At 32.2% G+C, this 18,891-nt stretch overlaps 2 protein-coding genes across 2 annotated transcripts in view; both read right to left on the reverse strand.

Annotated features, from left to right (window-relative positions):
- The window catches only part of LOC119613404 (neuroguidin), a 36,252-nt gene extending 31,067 nt beyond the window's left edge, over window positions 1-5,185 (reverse strand). The window contains 2 exon segments of the mRNA XM_037969437.1: window positions 5,106-5,125; window positions 5,182-5,185. Of these exon segments, the coding sequence (XP_037825365.1) occupies window positions 5,106-5,125; window positions 5,182-5,185 (24 nt within the window).
- Window positions 5,186-16,227: 11,042 nt separating this feature from the next.
- On the reverse strand, window positions 16,228-17,550 carry LOC119613407 (phospholipase B1, membrane-associated-like). The gene has a single exon (XM_037969441.1). The coding sequence runs from the start codon at window positions 17,548-17,550 to the stop codon at window positions 16,228-16,230; it is 1,323 nt and encodes a 440-aa protein (XP_037825369.1).
- Window positions 17,551-18,891: the final 1,341 nt, after the last annotated feature.

An 18,891-nucleotide genomic window follows, 5' to 3' on the forward strand; every position in this document is an offset into this window, starting at 1 on the left:
ATTTTAATAAATTCCGTTTCCCTACCAGGTATTTCTGTTAAAGTAAAATCAAAAAAATTTGTTTGTGTCCCGTAGTGCGTATAGTTGAGTTTTTTTACCCTGCATATTTTTTTAAACTTTTTTTTGACAATTTCCGTTTGTCTAAAGCTTTGACTAGGGATTTCATAAGTGCTACTTGTATTTTTTTACTTTGCGTAACAAAAAAGGGAAAATGTAAAAGAATTGTTTTTTTTTCTGGGCAAAGTTACAAGCAGTGATTTTTTAAAAATATTTTATTTTTGTCAAAAAAATAAGAAACAAACAAACATTCATATTCCACGCAAACAAAAAAAACGTGATGGACTAGGATATAAAACATGAAATCCTGTTGACGTTTGTTATAAAATGTGTACATTTCAGCAAAAATATATTTTATTTTTTTTATGCCTGTTCACAGACTAAGTATCCCGGTTTTGAATATTTGCAATAAAAAAAAAAACAACAACGTAAACATATATATATCCTTTATCAAAAGGGTTTGTTTTGTAAGGCAATGAAATTGTAATGAAGTTTATTTTGTGTTAAGTCTTGTATGGGACAGTTAAGGATTTGTTGCGTAGAAAGAACAAAAATTTACGAATTTTGTTAATATTAATAAAAGCAAACAGCGAAAAAAAATAAATTATGTAAAAAAAACCAACCGTAATTTTCCGGTAATGTTGTTTTTCATAAAGTTAATGTGTGTATTTAATTTATGAAATTTATATCATTCTAATCAGCAGATCAGTCTTTCCCCTCTCTCTCCTATCAAGCAAGGAAAATCGTAGTTGTGGCACTTAACAGCAGAAAAATTACATGGTTTTATTGTAAAGTATTAAAAAATTTGTACCCTATAGTCTGGACTATAGACTGATCTATAGTCTAGACTATAGACTGATCTATAGTCAAGACTATAGACTGATCTATAGTCTAGACTATAGACTGATCAGTCTTGACTATAGATAAGTCTATAGTCTTGACTATAGACTGATCTGTAGTCAATACTATAGACTGATCTGCAGTCAATACTATAAACAGATCTAAAGTCAAAACTATACACTGATCCATAGTCAAGACTATAAACTGATCCATAGTCTAGATTATAGACTGATCAAAAGTCAAAACTATTGACTAATCTAAAGTCAAGACTATAGATTGATCTATAGTTAAGACTATAGATTGATCTATGTCAAGAATATAGAATGTTGTATAGTTAAGACTGTTGTATAGACAAGACTATAGACTGATCTATAATCAAGACTATATACTGATGTATAGTAAAGACTATAGACTGATCTATTGTCAATACTATCGACTGATATATAGTCAAGGCTACAGACTGATCTATAGTCAAGACTATAGAATGATCTATAGTCAAGACTATAGAATGATCTATACGGATGACTATAGAGTGATATATAGTCAAGACTATAAAGTAATCTATAGTCAAGACTATAGAGTAATCTATAGTCAAGACTATAGACTTATCTATAGAGAATATAAACTGATCTATTGACAAGACTATTGACTGATTTATAGTCAAGACTATAAACTGATGTATAGTCAAGACAAGAGAATTATAATCAAGACTTTTGACTGATCTATAGTCAAGACTATAAACTGATCTATAGTCAAGCCTATACACTCATCTATAGCCTGGACTATAGACTGATCCATAGTCTAGACTATAGACTGATCCATAGTCTAGACTATAGACTGATCCATAGTCTAGACTATAGACTGATCTATAGTCAAGACTATAGAGTGATCTATAGTCGAGACTTAAGTTAAGACTTTAATATAGTCTCAAGTCTATTCTATTGACTTTTTTGTATGGTGAAGTGTATTTTAAATTCTCTCTAGCCCAATGCTGTCTACAGACGCCTTCTTTAACATTATTTTCCCTGCATTTTACGGTTTTATGTCCCGTATTAATAAACAAAAATTTGATTAATAAATTATTACAATTGTTAAAGAGAATATGTTATTTTGTGGTTGCTGCTGTTGTTGTATCAAAAAAGATTAAAAATTCCACTTGGTTAAATTTGTAAAGTGAATAAAAATGTTTTTGAAAAAAGCTTTCAAAAATGTTCAATTCATTATTTGAGGGTTTAATTTCACAGAAAAAAAGATTTAAGGTTTTAGTTTAAAAAAATTTTAATATTTAAACCATTAAAAAATCAAACATCACGTTAGTTTATAAAACTTTACGGAAAAACAAGGAAATTCTAACAATTCTACTATTACATCGAAATATAGTTTGTTTTCCTATTAAAAACCTTTTGATACTTATACATACGAGTACTACTTCCATAGCAAAAGAAGGCAGGCAATCTACTTCACAGTACCCCATAGTTTTAGAAGTGTTAAGAACTCATTGAACACTTAAATGTAATCGAAGATCTGTCTGTAAACCTGCTTGTAGATCAGACCAATTTGGACTATACATCAATCATATCAAGTCTGTCGGTATTCAAGATTCCTGACTACAGATCTATGGTCTCGAATATAGTGTTGACTATAGATTTGTGTAGTCTTGGCTATAGAACAGTCTATAAATCAATCTATACTCTTAACTATAGATCAGTCTATAGTCTTTACTATATATTGGTATATAGCATTGTCTATAGATCAGTCTATAGTCTTGACTATAGAAAAGTCCAAAGTCTTGACTAGAGATCAGTCCAAAGTCTTGACTATAGATCAGTCTATAGTCTTGACTAATAGATCAGTCTGTAATTAACCATGTCTTGCAACTGTTCGATACTGTTACCCAGAGCTGTTGGTTAGCTTTTCCGGTTAGCCTAGATGTATGTTACATTTTTATATATTCCAGCATTTCGCTTTAAAAAAAAAATTTACATATGTGTTTGTCAATTTTTATTTCTCGTCTTGTTGTTTTGTTACCAATATTGACAATTTCGCATGGCCATGTTATAGTTGTTGGTAGTACATGTGTCGATGGGTTGAATGAATATAGATTGTAACTCATTCTCATTCCAAAAAGGGGCACAAACAACAATAGAAAAATTGCATAAAAACAACATCAGAAAAACTCGGGAAACAAAGAAAAAAAAAAATATGAATGTTACTTGAAAAAATAACAACAAAAATATGGGTAAAAGACAACAATAAAAATGTTTGTATTACTGCAAAAACAACAACAATAGCAACAACTCCAGAACAATTGTATATAAACCAGCCGTCAAATACATTTCCATTAAACATTTATACCCTAAGAAAAACATGTATGTGAACTTTGTTTCAGTAATGGCTAAAAGGGGAGAGAGAGAGAGTTTGAAGAATTCCAGCATTAAAGTGGCAAATGGCGGTTGTTTGCTCGTGCCAACACCACAACCAAGTTGTGATGAAATTTCTCCAACATACATCAAATTTCTACACCTTCATCGCTAATGTGAATGCTGTTGTCAAAGTATTGATTCTACTGCTAATGGTTTGGTGTGAGCATTAAGATGTTGGGTGTCTGGATGTTAGCGAAACTTTTGCAAAAATTTTAGATTAATCGTAATTAATATATTTTGCCTGTAGATCGTACAGTAGTCTGGACTATAGGTCGGTTAATGATCGTAACTATAGATTAGACTGTAGTTTTGTATTTAGACAGCCTTGGCTATGGATCAGTCTATAGCCTTGACTAAGATCAGTCTATAGCGTTGACTATAGATCAATCTATAGTCTTCACTATAGATCAGTCTATAGTCTTGACAATAGATCAGTCTATGTTCTTGACAATACAACAGTCTATAGTCTTGACTTTAGATTAGTCAATAGTCTTGACTATAGATCAATCTATAGTCATAACTATAAATCAGTTTATAGTCTTGGCTACAGATCAGTCTGTTGTCCTATCTTTAGATCAATAAATATAGTCTTGAATATAGATCTGTCTAAAGTCATGACTATAATTCAGTCTAATTCAGTTCTTTCAGTCTATTCAGTCTATATTCTTGACTATAGATAAGTATATATATATTACTTTAGTCTTGTCTATAGATCAGTCTATAGTTTTGACTATAGATCAGTCTATAGTTTTGATTATAGATCAGTCTATTGTCTTGGCTATAGATCACTCACAGTCTATTGTCTTGACTATAGATCACTCTATAATCCAAACTATAGATTACTCTAGTCTTGACTATAGATCACTCACAGTCTATTTATTGTCTTGTCCATAGATCACTCCATAATCTTGACTATAGATCAATCTATATTCTTGCCTATATATCAGTCTATAGATCAAACTATACTCTTGACTATAGACCAGTCTATAATCCTGACTATAGATTAGTCCATAGTCTTGTATAGTATAGGTATATTGTCTTGACTATTAATTAGTATAAAGGCTTGACTATAGATCAGTCTATAGTCTTGACTATAGTCTCTAGTCTTGACTATAGATCAGTATATAGTCCTGGCTATAGATTACTCTAGTCTTGACTGTAGATCGGTCTTTAGTCTTGACTATAGATCAGTCTATAGTTTTGACTATAGATCAGTCTATAGTTTTGATTATAGATCAGTCTATATTCTTTACTATAGATTACTCACAGTATATTGTTTTGACTATAGATCACTCACAGTCTATTCTCTTGACTATAGATCACTCTATAATCCTAACTATAGATTGCTCTAGTCTTGACTATAGTTCACTCACAGTCTATTTATTGTCTTGTCCATAGATCACTCTATAATCTTGACTATAGATCAATCTATATTCTTGACTATAGATCAGTCTATAGATCAAACTATACTCTTGACATAGATCAGTCTATAGTCCTGACTATAGATTAGTCCATAATTACTTTATAGTCTTGACTATAGATCTGTCTATAGTAGTGACTATAGATCAATCTATAGTCTTGACTATAGTTCAATCTATAGCTTGGACTATAGATCAATCTATAGCCTTGTCTCAATGATCTTGCTATAGATCAGTCTATAGTTTTGACTATAGATATTACTTAGTCTATGGATTAGATTATATAGTTGGTAATAGATCAGTTTATGTTCTTGTCTATAAATTAGTTTCTGGATTTCTCAAGGAATTTGTCTATTGATCCGTTTACAGTGGTGACTGTGGGCCAGACTATAAATCAGAAAAAAATACATTAAAGACAAATCTTGTAGTACATCGTTACTAACCCATTTTGTCAAACGTTATACCAAGCTATATTAAATAAAATAGCATGAGTTATATAATTGTTACAAAAGTGAGAACAAGCCACCACGAGTGTATTTTACAAAAAAGAAAAATAAAATAAAGCATCATGTCTACTTTGTTTTTAGCGTAAGCGATTTTTTCTATATATATTTTTTAACCACCATTAATGTCAAGACCCCCACTACTAGTACAGTAGCACCACCTTAAACTACAAAACATTTGACTGCTGCCAATAATGCCACATTCCTATGCCATTATGTACCATATAACTTTTTATGTTTTTTTTTTCAAAGTTGTACAAAGTTCAGTTTAAAAATTGCCTCTATTCAAAAAAAAAAAAAAAAACTAAAAGAATCTGGACAAAAAGTGTGTTTTGTGTTATTTTGAATTTTAGAGTTTGTAGCTGAAAATACGCGATATTTTTCTATTTAAACCATGTGACCAGCAACTTTGTGTCAAATGTTTGCTAACCTCTTGGTTTTTTATTCATACCCTACACTATACTATAGTGTATAGTGTGTTTGTGCTGAAGTTTGTAACTTTCAGATTAGGTTTTTACGATATTATTCTCTCCAGCTGCGATATAAATTTCTCCCTGAAACTGGACATTAAAAGCCAAATATGTTTGAAATAACTACCTCTTCAATTGAAGGGTATCTTGAAGTCGGTTTTTGTTTATAGTTTGTTACTGTAGTTGTTTATAAAAAAGGGGTAAAAATCGAATGATATGATTCTTATATTGTTTTTGTTTTTATTGCTGCTTTTTGCCAGTTAACAACATTTGTCTAGCATTAGTACAACTCTTGATAAAATGCTTTTTTGTTTTTGCTTCACTACCAAGAGGAAGTGCTGCTTATAGAGGATGTTTTTTGCAAACCCATAAACCCCCTTTTGAAAAGCTAGAGGTCAGCGAAATCTACTCACTTTCGCACGAGCGAAAAAAATATATAATACATACTGCCAACTTTTACTTTGGTGGTGGCAGTGTAAGTCAGAAGAGAAGAAAAAAAAAATAACAGATTTGAAAAATAAAATCGCGAAATTCCTTTTTGTTTGAAATTTAAGAACATAAAAATGTTTTTGGTTGCTTTTTGCAATGTTTATATGTTGACATAAAATACAAGGCTCTAGTTTTTAAGGGATTTAAAAGGGTTAGGTAAACACAAGAGCTGCAATACAAACTGCAATTTTCTAATGAAAATCAGTTGATGTTGGGGATATTTTCAAATGCATATGATAAATATTTTATTACATTTGCCCGGAAAAAAATTGTACAGATGTTTGAATTTACATAGTCAGATAGATTTGTTTGTATTTGCAATATGCAATGATAAGCTTTTAGTGATAACAACTCGTTTTTTTTTAATGACATATCTATTACAATTGTACTCAACATAAATGAAGTGAAAAACTGAAATAGAACAGGACTAGAAAGAGCTAGAAAAGAACTAGAACAGAACTAGAACTAGAACCGCAACTAGAACAGAACTAGAACAGAACTAGAACAGAACTAGAACAGACTAGAACACTAGAAACAGACTAGAACAGAACATAGAACTAGAACCCAGAAACAGAACTAGAACAGAACTAGAGTAACAGAACTAGACAGAACTAGAACAGAACAGAACAGAACTAGAACAGGAACTAGAACAGAACTAGAACAGAACTAGAACAGGAACTAGAACAGAACTAGAACAGAACTAGAACAGAACTAGAACAGAACTCAGAACAGAACTAGAACAGAACTAGAACAGAACTAGAACAGAACTCAGAACAGAAACTAGAAAGAACTAGAAGAGAACTAGATGAGAAATCTAGATAGAACTAGAACAGAACTAGAACAGAACTATGAACAGAACTAGAACAGAACTAGAACAGAACTAGAACAGAGACTAGAACAGAACTAGAAACAGAACTAGAACTAGAACAGAACTAGAACAGAACTAGATCAGAAACTAGAACAGAACTAGAACAGAACTAGAACAGGAACTAGAACAGAACTAGAACAGAACTAGAAACTAACTAGAACAGAACTAGAACAGAAACTAGAACAGAAAAGTAACAAACTAGAAACTAGAACCAGAACAGAACTAGAAACACTAGAACAGAACTAGAACAGAACTAGAACAGAACTAGAACAGAACTAGAACAGAACTAGAACAGAACTAGAACAGACTAGAACAGAACTAGAACAGAACTAGAACAGAACTAGAACAGAACTAGAACAGACTAGAACAGAACTAGAACAGAACTAGAACAGAACTAGAACAGAACTAGAACAGAACTAGAACAGAACTAGAACAGAACTAGAACAGAACTAGAACAGAACTAGAACAGAACTAGAACAGAACTAGAACAGAACTAGAACAGAAACTAGAACAGAACTAGAACAGAACTAGAACAGAACTAGAACAGAACTAGAACAGAACTAGAACAGAACTAGAATAGAACTAGAAAGAACTAGAACAGAACTAGAACAGAACTAGAACAGAACTAGAACAGAACTAGAACAGAACTAGAACAGAACTAGAACAGAACTAGAACAGAACTAGAACAGAACTAGAACAGAACTAGAACAGAACTAGAACAGAACTAGAACAGAACTAGAACAGAACTAGAACAGAACTAGAACAGAACTAGAACAGAACTAGAACAGAACTAGAACAGAACTAGAACAGAACTAGAACAGAACTAGAACAGAACTAGAACAGAACTAGAACAGAACTAGAACAGAACTAGAACAGAACTAGAACAGAACTAGAACAGAACTAGAACAGAACTAGAACAGAACTAGAACAGAACTAGAACAGAACTAGTACAGAACTAGAACAGAACTAGAACAGAACTAGAACAGAACTAGAACAGAACTAGAACAGAACTAGAACAGAACTAGAACAGAACTAGAACAGAACCAGAACAGAACTAGAACTGAACTAGAACTGAACTAGAACTGAACTAGAACTGAACTAGAACTGAACTAGAACTGAACTAGAACTGAACTAGAACTGAACTAGAACTGAACTAGAACTGAACTAGAACTGAACTAGAACTGAACTAGAACTGAACTAGAACTGAACTAGAACTGAACTAGAACTGAACTAGAACTGAACTAGAACAGAACTAGAACAGAACTAGAACAGAACTAGAACAGAACAGAAGAACTGAACTAGAACTGAACTAGGACAGAACTAGAACAGAACTAGAACAGAACTAGAACAGAACTAGAACAGAACTAGAACTGAACTAGAACTGAACTAGAACAGAACTAGAACAGAACTAGAACAGAACTAGAACAGAACTAGAACAGAACTAGAACAGAACTAGAACAGAATTAGAAACAGAACTAGAACAGAACTAAAACAGAACTAGAACAGAACTAGAACAGAACTAGAACTGAACTAGAACAGAACTAGAACAGAACTAGAACAGAACTAGAACAGAACTAGAACAGAACTAGAACAGAACTAGAACAGAACTAGAACAGAACTAGAACTGAACTAGAACAGAACTAGAACAGAACTAGAACAGAACTAGAACAGAACTAGAACAGAACTAGAACAGAACTAGAACAGAACTAGAACAGAACTAGAACAGAACTAGAACAGAACTAGTACAGAACTAGAACAGAACTAGAACAGAACTAGAACAGAACTAGAACAGAACTAGAACAGAACTAGAACAGAACTAGAACAGAACTAGAACAGAACTAGAACAGAACTAGAACAGAACTAGAACAGAACTAGAACAGAACAGAACTAGAACAGAACTAGAACAGAACTAGAACAGAACTAGAACAGAACTAGAACAGAACTAGAACAGAACTAGAACATAACTAGAACAGAACTAGAACAGAACTAGAACAGAACTAGAACAGAACTAGAACAAAACTAGAACAGAACTAGAACAGAACTAGAACAGAACTAGAACAGAACTAGAACAGAACTTGAACTGAACTAGAACTGAACTAGAACTGAACTAGAACTGAACTAGAACTGAACTAGAACTGAACTAGAACTGAACTAGAACTGAACTAGAACTGAACTAGAACTGAATTAGAACTGAACTAGAACTGAACTAAACTGAACTAGAACTGAACTAGAAGAACTGAACTAGAACTGCTACTAGAACTGAACTAGAACTGAACTAGAACTGAACTAGAACTGAACTAGAACTGAACTGCTAGAACTGAACTAGAACTGAACTAGAACTGAACTAGAACTGAACTAGAACTGAACTAGAACTGAACTAGAACTGAACTAGAACTGAACTAGAACTGAACTAGAACTGAACTAGAACTGAACTAGAACTGAACTAGAACTGAACTAGAACTGAACTAGAACTGAACTAGAACTGAACTAGAACTGAACTAGAACTGAACTAGAACTGAACTAGAACTGAACTAGAACTGAACTAGAACTGAACTAGAACTGAACTAGAACTGAACTAGAACTGAACTAGAACTGAACTAGAACTGAACTAGAACTGAACTAGAACTGAACTAGAACTGAACTAGAACTGAACTAGAACTGAACTAGAACTGAACTAGAACTGAACTAGAACTGAACTAGAACTGAACTAGAACTGAACTAGAACTGAACTAGATCTTAACTAGAACAGAACTAGAACTGAACTAGAACTGAACTAGAACTGAACTAGAACTGAACTAGAACTGAACTAGAACTGAACTAGAACTGAACTAGAACTGAACTAGAACTGAACTAGAACTGAACTAAAACTAAACTAGAAAAAAAATAAAAATTGCTGAATATATTTTAAAATTTTTCATAAATACCTGCTTTTTAGTAACATCTTTTAAAATTTAACAAACTTTTCCAAACACTCACCTAAAATAAAAATTATAGAAAAAAAATGTTAAATTAAATATACAAATTATTCTATTGTCTATGTAAATTGCAAAAATATGCTTAACTTACAAAAATAAACTTAACATGCAAAACAATAAAATTATTTTAATTAAAAATAAAAAATTCCAAGGGTTTCCTTGTGATTTGATTAACCAAAAACAGCCCACAAAAAACTAAATAGGAAAAAAACAATCAACTACATGATAAAGTTAACATTCTTTACAATTTATTAATTAATAAAAATAAATTAAAAACTGCACATAATGCAAAACGGATGGAGACAAAATGAAAACACATATTTTTAATATAAAGTAAAGATAAGGATGGTCCCCAAAACAAATTAAAATAATAGACAAAACACCCCAAAAAATGTTTAACTTCCCGCCTGGACAGAGAAAAGAGGCTTCAATTCATCATATAAAGATTTAAAATAAAAATCCTGCCCAAACACACAAAAAATAAAAACGAAAAGAATTTTCCGCTACCGGACATAGAAACAAAAAATACACCCACACATGTTAAAAATACAATGAGAATAAAATAAAAATAAAAATATTAAAAGACTCAACTTCACATCTGATTGCATACATAATGATGTGCCTGCATCATGTTAAATACGCTTATGGCTCATCCAATTTACCACCCACATTCCATAAACAACAACTCTTTTTTTTTCGTGGGACAGCCCAGCAACGGCTTTAAATCAGAAGGAGGCATGGGGCAGGCTGCTTTAGCTTAAATTTGCCACACATGCAAACACATTCGTATGGTTATATGCTCCAGCAACATTTTTTTTTTGTTCAACCAGGTTTTTAAAGCTACTTCAAATAAAACAACAACTGTAAAAAAATACCCCATATTAAAAATGCAATGATATGCCGAAAAAATAAAAAAAAAAAGAATAATATGGATTTTTTTTATCATGCCGAATAAAGAATGCGCATGGTGGGGAATCGCAAACATATAAATTCATAAAAAAGTGTCCGAAAAAAGGGCGGTGTTTTTAATAAAAACTACATTAACCCAACCATATAAGGATTAAGAAAAAACTGAATTAAAATAATTTTTACCCCTTCCCGAACTCTACGATAAGCAAATAATAAACATAAAAGGGTGCATTTTTACGCGCTTGTTAAACACAATGATTAAAAGTGAGTGGAGTTCGAGTGACGGAGAAAAGTTTGAAGCCACAGTCCCATCAGAAATGACTGTCAAGAGCAACAATAATGGTTATCAAATAGCGCAAAAAAGTATGCAAAACTTTAAGCGGAAGTAAGGCTTAACAGTTATTGAAAGTATATTGAAAATAAAGGATATAATAAAGGATCAGAACTAGAACAGAAGTAGAATAGAACTAGTACAAAACTAGAATAGAACTAGAACAGAATTAAAACAGAACTAGAACAGAACTAGAACAGAACTAGAACAGAAATAGAACAGAAATAGAACAGAACTAAAACAGAACTAGAACAGAACTAGAACAGAACTAGAACTGAACTAGAACAGAACTAGAACAGAACTAGAACAGAACTAGAACTGAACTAGAACAGAACTAGAACAGAACTAGAACAGAACTAGAACAGAACTAGAAAAGAACTAGAACAGAACTAGAACAGAACTAGAACAGAACTAGAACAGAACTAGAATAGAACTAAAACAGAACTAAAACAGAACTAGAACAGAACTAGAACAGAACTAGGAACTAGAACAGAACTAGGAACTAGAACAGAACTAGGAACTAGAACAGAACTAGAACAGAACTAGAACAGAACTAGAACAGAACTAGAACAGAACTAGAACAGAACTAGAACTAGAACTAGAACAGAACTAGAACAGAACTTGAACAGAACTAGAACAGAACTAGAACAGAACTAGAACAGAACTAGAACAGAACTAGAACTGAACTAGAACTGAACTAGAACTGAACTAGAACTGAACTAGAACTGAACTAGAACTGAACTAGAACTGAACTAGAACTGAACTAGGAATGAACTAGAACTGAACTAGAACTGAACTAGAACTGAACTAGAACTAAACTAGAACTGAACTAGAACTGAACTAGAACTGAACTAGAACTGAACTAGAACTGAACTAGAACTGAACTAGAACTGAACTAGAACTGAACTAGAACTGAACTAGAACTGAACTAGAACTGAACTAGAACTGAACTAGAACTGAACTAGAACTGAACTAGAACTGAACTAGAACTGAACTAGAACTGAACTAGAACTGAAATAGAACTGAACTAGAACTGAACTAGAACTGAACTAGAACTGAACTAAAACTGAACTAGAACTGAACTAGAACTGAACTACATACAAATCTCGTTGACAGTATTTGTATTTAGTCCATCTCTGAATAACAACATCCACTATTTTTCATATAAAATTAAAATGCAAACACTCTCGTATAACAAAATATTCACTCCCAATAAACTTGAATTTAGAAAAAATATGCACAGACATTCAAATAAATCCAACAAATATTTTTGCTAAAAATTTCATCACAAATCACAACAAAATCAGCATCATCGTCAGTTTGCAAACATAAAAGATTCCATATACTTCAGCATCATACAAAAAAACTGGGAAATATTTTTTTTTTGTCACAACGTTCGTAACATGTACAAATATACTCAAAAAATAAAATTCAGAGATCTAAAAAGAAATTATATTTCAAAAAGGAAGTGTAGAGGTAAAGAGTGTCCTTCTTAAATTTGATCGAACATTTATCAGTTTGTTATTAAAAATAAGAAATTCTACAACCTTGAAAAATAACCTTGGTGGTGAAAGGCATTTTAATTTTCATCTAGCTGGATCTAGCATTACAATTTGTATTTAACTCCAAATGTGAGTCTAACATTCATACAGAACTTTTTTTTTTCCCGAAATCCTTTTAAAATGAAAAAGTATGAGCGACAGTGAGGTGATTTTGTATGATGTACAAGTGCAATAACAATGAATGTACACAGAAGTGCTAAAGGTGGATGGACTACATCCACTTTTTTCAATCCTTGTTTTTATTTTTATACGATTTTTTTTTGCCTTGTTTTAGAGGATACAAATTTCAATTTTCAGATTTTTCCATTACCACATATCATTGAATTTTTTTTCCACTTTTAAGAATTGTGTTTGTTCGCTTTTTTTTTCCTGTTTTGAATTAATCCAAACAGAATCTAGCTAACTGTATACATTTGTATGTACATTTGATATGAGTAAAAATACGTTTGTATGTCGAAGAGGAGGCGTATTGTAGTATGAGATGAATACGACATAAAAATATAATATGATTGCAAACAAATACTCTCAACAACAAGAAAACAAACAAACAAAAATATGAAAAACATTTTAGTCATTTTCAAATTTCGATATTTAAGAAAAATTTATGAAGTGTTATTTTTTTTTTTTTCAAACTAAACCCGGCATATGTTGTACTTAATATTTAATTTACTTATTTTGCTGATTTTTATTCCGATTCAGCTTTAATTTAAGTTTAGTTGTAATTGTATATTCACACAGTTCTAGTTCTGCTCTGGTACAGTTTTAGTTCAGTTGTACTTGAACGAGAGTATCTGTTGAATTCTAGTTCTTTTTTAGTTCTAGTTCAGATCTAGTTCAGTTCTACTTCAGTTCTAGTTCTGTTCCAGTTCTGTTCTAGTTCTGTTCTAGTTTTATTCTAGTTCTATTCTAGTTCCGTTCTAGTTCTGTTCTAGTTCTGTTCTAGTTCTGTTCTAGTTATGTTCTAGTTATGTTCTAGTTATGTTCTAGTTATGTTCTAGTTCTGTTCTAGTTCTGTTCTAGTTCTGTTCTAGTTATGTTCTAGTTATGTTCTAGTTATGTTCTAGTTATGTTCTAGTTCTGTTCTAGTTCTGTTCTAGTTCTGTTCTAGTTCTGTTCTAGTTCTGTTGTAGTTCTGTTGTAGTTCTGTTGTAGTTCTGTTGTAGTTCTGTTCTAGTTCTGTTGTAGTTCTGTTCTAGTTCTGTTCTAGTTCTGTTCTAGTTCTGTTCTAGTTCTGTTCTAGTTCTGTTCTAGTTCTGTTCTAGTTCTGTTCTAGTTCTGTTCTAGTTCTAGTTCTGTTCTAGTTCTGTTCTAGTTCTAGTTCTAGTTCTGTTCTAGTTCTGTTCTAGTTCTGTTCTAGTTCTGTTCTAGTTCTGTTCTAGTTCTGTTCTAGTTCTGTTCTAGTTCTGTTCTAGTTCTGTTCTAGTTCTGTTCTAGTTCTGTTCTAGTTCTGTTCTAGTTCTGTTCTAGTTCTGTTCTAGTTCTGTTCTAGTTCTGTTCTAGTTCTGTTCTAGTTCTGTTCTAGTTCTGTCTAGTTCTGTTCTAGTTCTGTTCTAGTTCTGTTCTAGTTCTGTTCTAGTTCTGTTCTTAAATTGATTTTTATTCCGATTCAGCTTTAATTTAAGTTTAGGTGTAATTGTATATTCACACAGTTCTAGTTCTGCTCTGGTACAGTTTTAGTTCAGTTGTACTTGAACGAGAGTATCTGTTGAATTCTAGTTCTTTTTTAGTTCTAGTTCAGATCTAGTTCAGTTCTACTTCAGTTCTAGTTCAGTTCTACTTCAGTTCTAGTTCAGTTCTAGTTCTGTTCCAGTTCTGTTCTAGTTCTATTCTAGTTTTATTCTAGTTCTGTTCTAGTTCTGTTCTAGTTCTGTTCTAGTTATGTTCTAGTTATGTTCTAGTTATGTTCTAGTTATGTTCTAGTTATGTTCTAGTTATGTTCTAGTTATGTTCTAGTTATGTTCTAGTTATGTTCTAGTTCTGTTCTAGTTCTGTTCTAGTTCTGTTCTAGTTCTGTTCTAGTTCTGTTCTAGTTCTGTTCTAGTTCTGTCTAGTTCTGTTCTAGTTCTGTTCTAGTTCTGTTCTAGTTCTGTTCTAGTTCTGTTCTTAAATTGATTTTTATTCCGATTCAGCTTTAATTTAAGTTTAGGTGTAATTGTATATTCACACAGTTCTAGTTCTGCTCTGGTACAGTTTTAGTTCAGTTGTACTTGAACGAGAGTATCTGTTGAATTCTAGTTCTTTTTTAGTTCTAGTTCAGATCTAGTTCAGTTCTACTTCAGTTCTAGTTCAGTTCTACTTCAGTTCTAGTTCAGTTCTAGTTCTGTTCCAGTTCTGTTCTAGTTCTATTCTAGTTTTATTCTAGTTCTGTTCTAGTTCTGTTCTAGTTCTGTTCTAGTTCTGTTCTAGTTCTGTTCTAGTTCTGTTCTAGTTATGTTCTAGTTATGTTCTAGTTACATATGTTCTAGTTATGTTCTAGTTATGTTCTAGTTATGTTCTAGTTATGTTCTAGTTATGTTCTAGTTATGTTCTAGTTATGTTCTAGTTCTGTTCTAGTTCTGTTCTAGTTCTGTTCTATCTGTTCTAGTTCTGTTCTAGTTCTGTTCTAGTTCTGTTCTAGTTCTGTTGTAGTTCTGTTGTAGTTCTGTTCTAGTTCTGTTTAGTTCTGTTCTAGTTCTGTTCTAGTTCTGTTCTAGTTCTGTTCTAGTTCTGTTCTAGTTCTGTTCTAGTTCTGTTCTAGTTCTAGTTCTAGTTCTGTTCTAGTTCTGTTCTAGTTCTAGTTCTAGTTCTAGTTCTGTTCTAGTTCTGTTCTAGTTCTGTTCTAGTTCTGTTCTAGTTCTGTTCTAGTTCTGTTCTAGTTCTGTTCTAGTTCTGTTCTAGTTCTGTTCTAGTTCTGTTCTAGTTCTGTTCTAGTTCTGTTCTAGTTCTGTTCTAGTTCTGTTCTAGTTCTGTTCTAGTTCTGTTCTAGTTCTGTTCTAGTTCTGTTCTAGTTCTGTTCTAGTTCTGTTCTAGTTCTGTTCTAGTTCTGTTCTAGTTCTGTTCTAGTTCTGTTCTAGTTCTGTTCTAGTTCTGTTCTAGTTCTGTCTAGTTCTGTTCTAGTTCTGTTCTAGTTCTGTTCTAGTTCTGTTCTAGTTCTGTTCTAGTTTCTAGTTCTGTTCTAGTTCTGTTCTAGTTCTATTCTATATTTGTTCGATTTCTATTCAAGTAAAATGTTCTGGTTCTGTTCTTTTTATTAAATTTAAATTAAATTGTTGTTCAGTCTGAAGGTTATTGTTATTGAAATAAAATTTTTATTAGATTTATTTACATACAGTTTCAATATTACTATTTAAAAACAACTATGAATTTACATATAACTTCTATACAATTTAGTTACGCTTAATGACTAACTATTTGCTAAAGTAGATATATAAGGTCGCTCCTCACTGGGACAGGCAAAAATTTCAAATGGTCTCAAAAGAGTAGTATATGGTTCCGGCTTAACTTGCAACATATCATTCCAAAACATATTTGTAAAGGCAGCATTGCCATATTGACTAAAATGAAAACAATCAATGGCAAAATATCTCAAATCGGTGCGTCCATCTTTAAGGGTCCTCAAAGTCTTATTTACTGTCAGTGCACGAGGAACGGCAGCAAAGTCTTCCAATTGAAATTCTGGCAGAGAAGCAACTTCTGTATCAATTTCTTGAAAACGTTGAATATTTTGACGTATTGCCTTAAGTTGCTTTGAGCTTAAGGAGTCACTGATAACACAACGACAACTGGCCTTATGCAGAGTCTCACATTGTGCTGGAATACCTTTCATAAGGCGTATGGTAGTGTCGATATTTGGAATGGATATAACATTAACCAATAAACGTGGAATATTTTCTTTAAGTATAGTTAGGGCTCGATGTAAATCACGGCGATGATTTTGAAGGAAATCTTCTATATTGTCGTAGTAACACATATCATTGCAGATATCGTTGGCCCCTATAAATATGGAAATCATTTTCCAGTGTTTCAACATATCCACCTTGGGATCTGTTTGCATACGTTTAACTAAAACTTCCGCCATATAGGGCATATCCTGTGTAGTGGCAAAAGCTTCGGCAGGATTAAAACGAGCCTCACGAAATTTCGCCAAAGTATTGGCCACAGAGTAACCATATAGATTGGGATTGAATACTTTCAATATATTGGGTAGAGTAAGATAAGTTCGCCAATCTTTTAAACCACCTCCTAGTACGGTTTGCCCACGAAATTCTATAAATATTTGTAGTAAAGTTTTCGACATCATGGCTGTACCGGCGGTTATAGAATCACCCATGGCTCCGATAATATCAATATCACCGGGTCTTAAGCGGTGAACACTAGTGGGGGGTTCTAAGGAACGACTATTATTTGTGCCACAGGGAAAGGGAACATCTGCGCCTATTTTTGGCTGCATCTTTCCTTCATCAACAATATATTTAAAGTTCGTTTTATAGTCCCGATAATATTGTTGGGTTAAGAGATATTTGGTGTCTGCATATAAGTCACGAAATTGCTCTAGATTAGAAGTGAGCAATTTTCCATTTCTAGCACTTTGTAAAGAAAATGGTTTAATTTGGATGTTGGTTTTTTCCAGAAAATATTTTGTGGCCTTGGTTTGTTGGGCAATTGTGGTGGAAGTTAGGGCAACTAAGGCAAATACAGACAGTAATCTTGGGACCAACATTCCCATAATTTTGCAGATTTAATTAAACTTCTTTCACTTAAATTCTTCCTTTCCAAAACAATATCTCCTTTAACTCTTTATCAGATCCGTTTTCAAAATCTTTCCTATTTCTTTTCCGTTACCCAGACACTTTTGTTTTAAACTTTCTAACGTTTTGTAAGCAACTGACTATTGAAAAATCAAAATAACTTTACAGCTTCTCATTACAAACATATCAAAACCTCGATTTATTCTAATTAAAATTCTAATTCTATTAGAATTAAATAAATACTTAAAATAATACTGCGGTGTATGTTTACAGCTGTTGTAAAATTAGAAAATATACAGCTAAAACAAGTTTTTTATTTCTCAATTTCATTGGAGAAGTTCAAGTTTAAATGGAAAATACATGAAATACCTAATGATGTTTAGATTGAAATACATTTGATTGAGTGTTAATCGAGAGAGATAAATTGCAAGTAAATAAATTAATATTAAAAAAATAAAGTACTAAAAAAATCGTTAGAGCATAAATATTTATGTATTTATAAAAATTTATTAAATTTTGTTCCGTTATAACTGTCGTTCTATAACTACAGTAGGTCAAGATTTTCATTGAGATACTTATCTTTAAAGTATGACGAACATGTTTGATTTTCAAGTTCAATTTCAGTTTACAATCATTTCTAGGTTAGCTTAAGTTTAAATCTAGTTTACTTCTAGTTCTGTTCTAGTTCTTTTCTAGTTCTGTTCTAGTTCTGTTCTACTTCTAGTTCTGTTTTACTTATAGTTCTGTTCTACTTCTAGTTCTGTTCTACTTCTAGTTCTGTTCTACTTCTAGTTCTGTTCTACTTCTAGTTCTGTCTACTTCTAGTTCTGTTCTACTTCTGTTCTACTTCTAGTTCTGCTCTACTTCTAGTTCTGTTCTACTTCTAGTTCTGTTCTACTTCTACTTCTAGTTCTGTTCTAGTTGTGTTCTAGTTGTGTTCTAGTTGTGTTCTAGTTGTGTTCTAGTTGTGTTCTAGTTCTGTTCTAGTTCTGTTTTAGTTCTGTTCTAGTTCTGTTTTAGTTCTGTTCTAGTTTTAGTTCTGATCTAGTTTTAGTTCTGTTCTAGTTCTAATTCTGTCCTATTTCTGTTCTAGTTCTGTTCTAGTTCTGTTCTGTTCTAGTTCTGTTCTAGTTCTAATTCTGTCCTATTTCTGTTCTAGTTCTGTTCTAGTTCTGTTCTAGTTCTGTTCTAGTTCTGTTCTAGTTCTGTTCTAGTTCTGTTTTCTAGTTCTGTTCTAGTTCTGTTCTAGTTCTGTTCTAGTTCTGTTCTAGTTCTGTTCTAGTTCTGTTCTAGTTCTGTTCTAGTTCTGTTCTAGTTCG

This window comes from Lucilia sericata, unplaced genomic scaffold (assembly GCF_015586225.1).
Source record: "Lucilia sericata isolate MDLA Ls3-8-SP2 unplaced genomic scaffold, ASM1558622v1 Contig002111F_arrow, whole genome shotgun sequence".
NCBI classification, from domain to species: Eukaryota; Metazoa; Arthropoda; class Insecta; order Diptera; family Calliphoridae; genus Lucilia; species Lucilia sericata.

What these genes read in the sequence shown, in the direction of transcription:
- LOC119613407 (XM_037969441.1), bottom strand. Translation starts at nt 17,550, where the DNA reads ATGGGAATGTTGGTCCCAAGATTACTGTCTGTATTTGCCTTAGTTGCC.